The 774-nt window shown below is 59.4% G+C and overlaps 1 protein-coding gene across 1 annotated transcript in view; it reads right to left on the bottom strand.

The window, feature by feature from the left end:
* Window positions 1-305, bottom strand: part of DPAGT1 (dolichyl-phosphate (UDP-N-acetylglucosamine) N-acetylglucosaminephosphotransferase 1 (GlcNAc-1-P transferase)) — a 15,152-nt gene extending 14,847 nt beyond the window's left edge. The window contains exon 1 of the mRNA XM_014539909.1: window positions 271-305. Within this exon, the coding sequence (XP_014395395.1) occupies window positions 271-305 (35 nt within the window). The remainder of the gene's footprint in view (window positions 1-270) is intronic.
* Window positions 306-774: the final 469 nt, after the last annotated feature.

The raw sequence follows: 774 nt of genomic DNA, 5'->3' as shown, positions 1-774 counted from the left end.
CTCGAGCCGCCCCAGACTCGGAGCCTCCGCAACTCAGCTCCGCCCACGGCAGTTCTCTCCGCTGGTTCCGCCCGGAAGAATCGGATTCGCGGAGCAACCTCGGCTGCTGAAGGCGGAGGCGGCCGTTTTTAATGTGGGCAGGAGCGCGGGGACAGAATTATTTTAAACGACTTCCATTATTCCGCCCGGACGGATCTGGTTCGCAGGGCAACCTCGGCTGCTGAGGCGGAGGCGGCCATCTTGACTATGGGCAGAAGAGTGGGCAGTTACTTTAAACTCTGTCCTTTATTCGAGGATGGAGTCATCACGTGGGGACTGGAAAAGCAGCGAAAGGCCGAAGCAGACACTTTCCTATCCTATGAAAGATGCACAACCCAGAGCGGAAGCTCCTGGCCCGGAAGCAAGACCAGCGACCCCTCGACCACGTGTCTGACGCCACTCCGAGTTCCACGTCAGTCTGACCTCCTGGGCCTCCGCCGCTCACGTTTAAAGGGCCAGTGCCCCGCGTCGACTCGGGGAGGACCGCTCCAGGACGCAGGGTAGTCGGAAGCCAAGGTCAATACAACTCAGTTCCCGGAAACGCAGCTACAGTTTGGGAGACGATGTAAATCCTAAAGCACAGGCACTCTAAACGCCCCTCCTGGCCAGTGTTTCTCTTGCCCTCCCCTTGCTCTTTTCCTAAGCATCCCGCCCATCCTATCCCCCGCCCCCCTTGGTAGCTGCAACCAGCACTTCCCCACTGAAGGGGCTGGGAGTGCCCTCGAGTCTGGGATT

This window comes from Myotis brandtii, unplaced genomic scaffold (genome assembly GCF_000412655.1).
Source record: "Myotis brandtii unplaced genomic scaffold, ASM41265v1 scaffold105, whole genome shotgun sequence".
Lineage (NCBI taxonomy): Eukaryota > Metazoa > Chordata > Mammalia > Chiroptera > Vespertilionidae > Myotis > Myotis brandtii.
The sequence above is the reverse complement of the archived record's forward strand: the minus strand, read 5'-3'. Positions and strand labels throughout refer to the sequence as shown.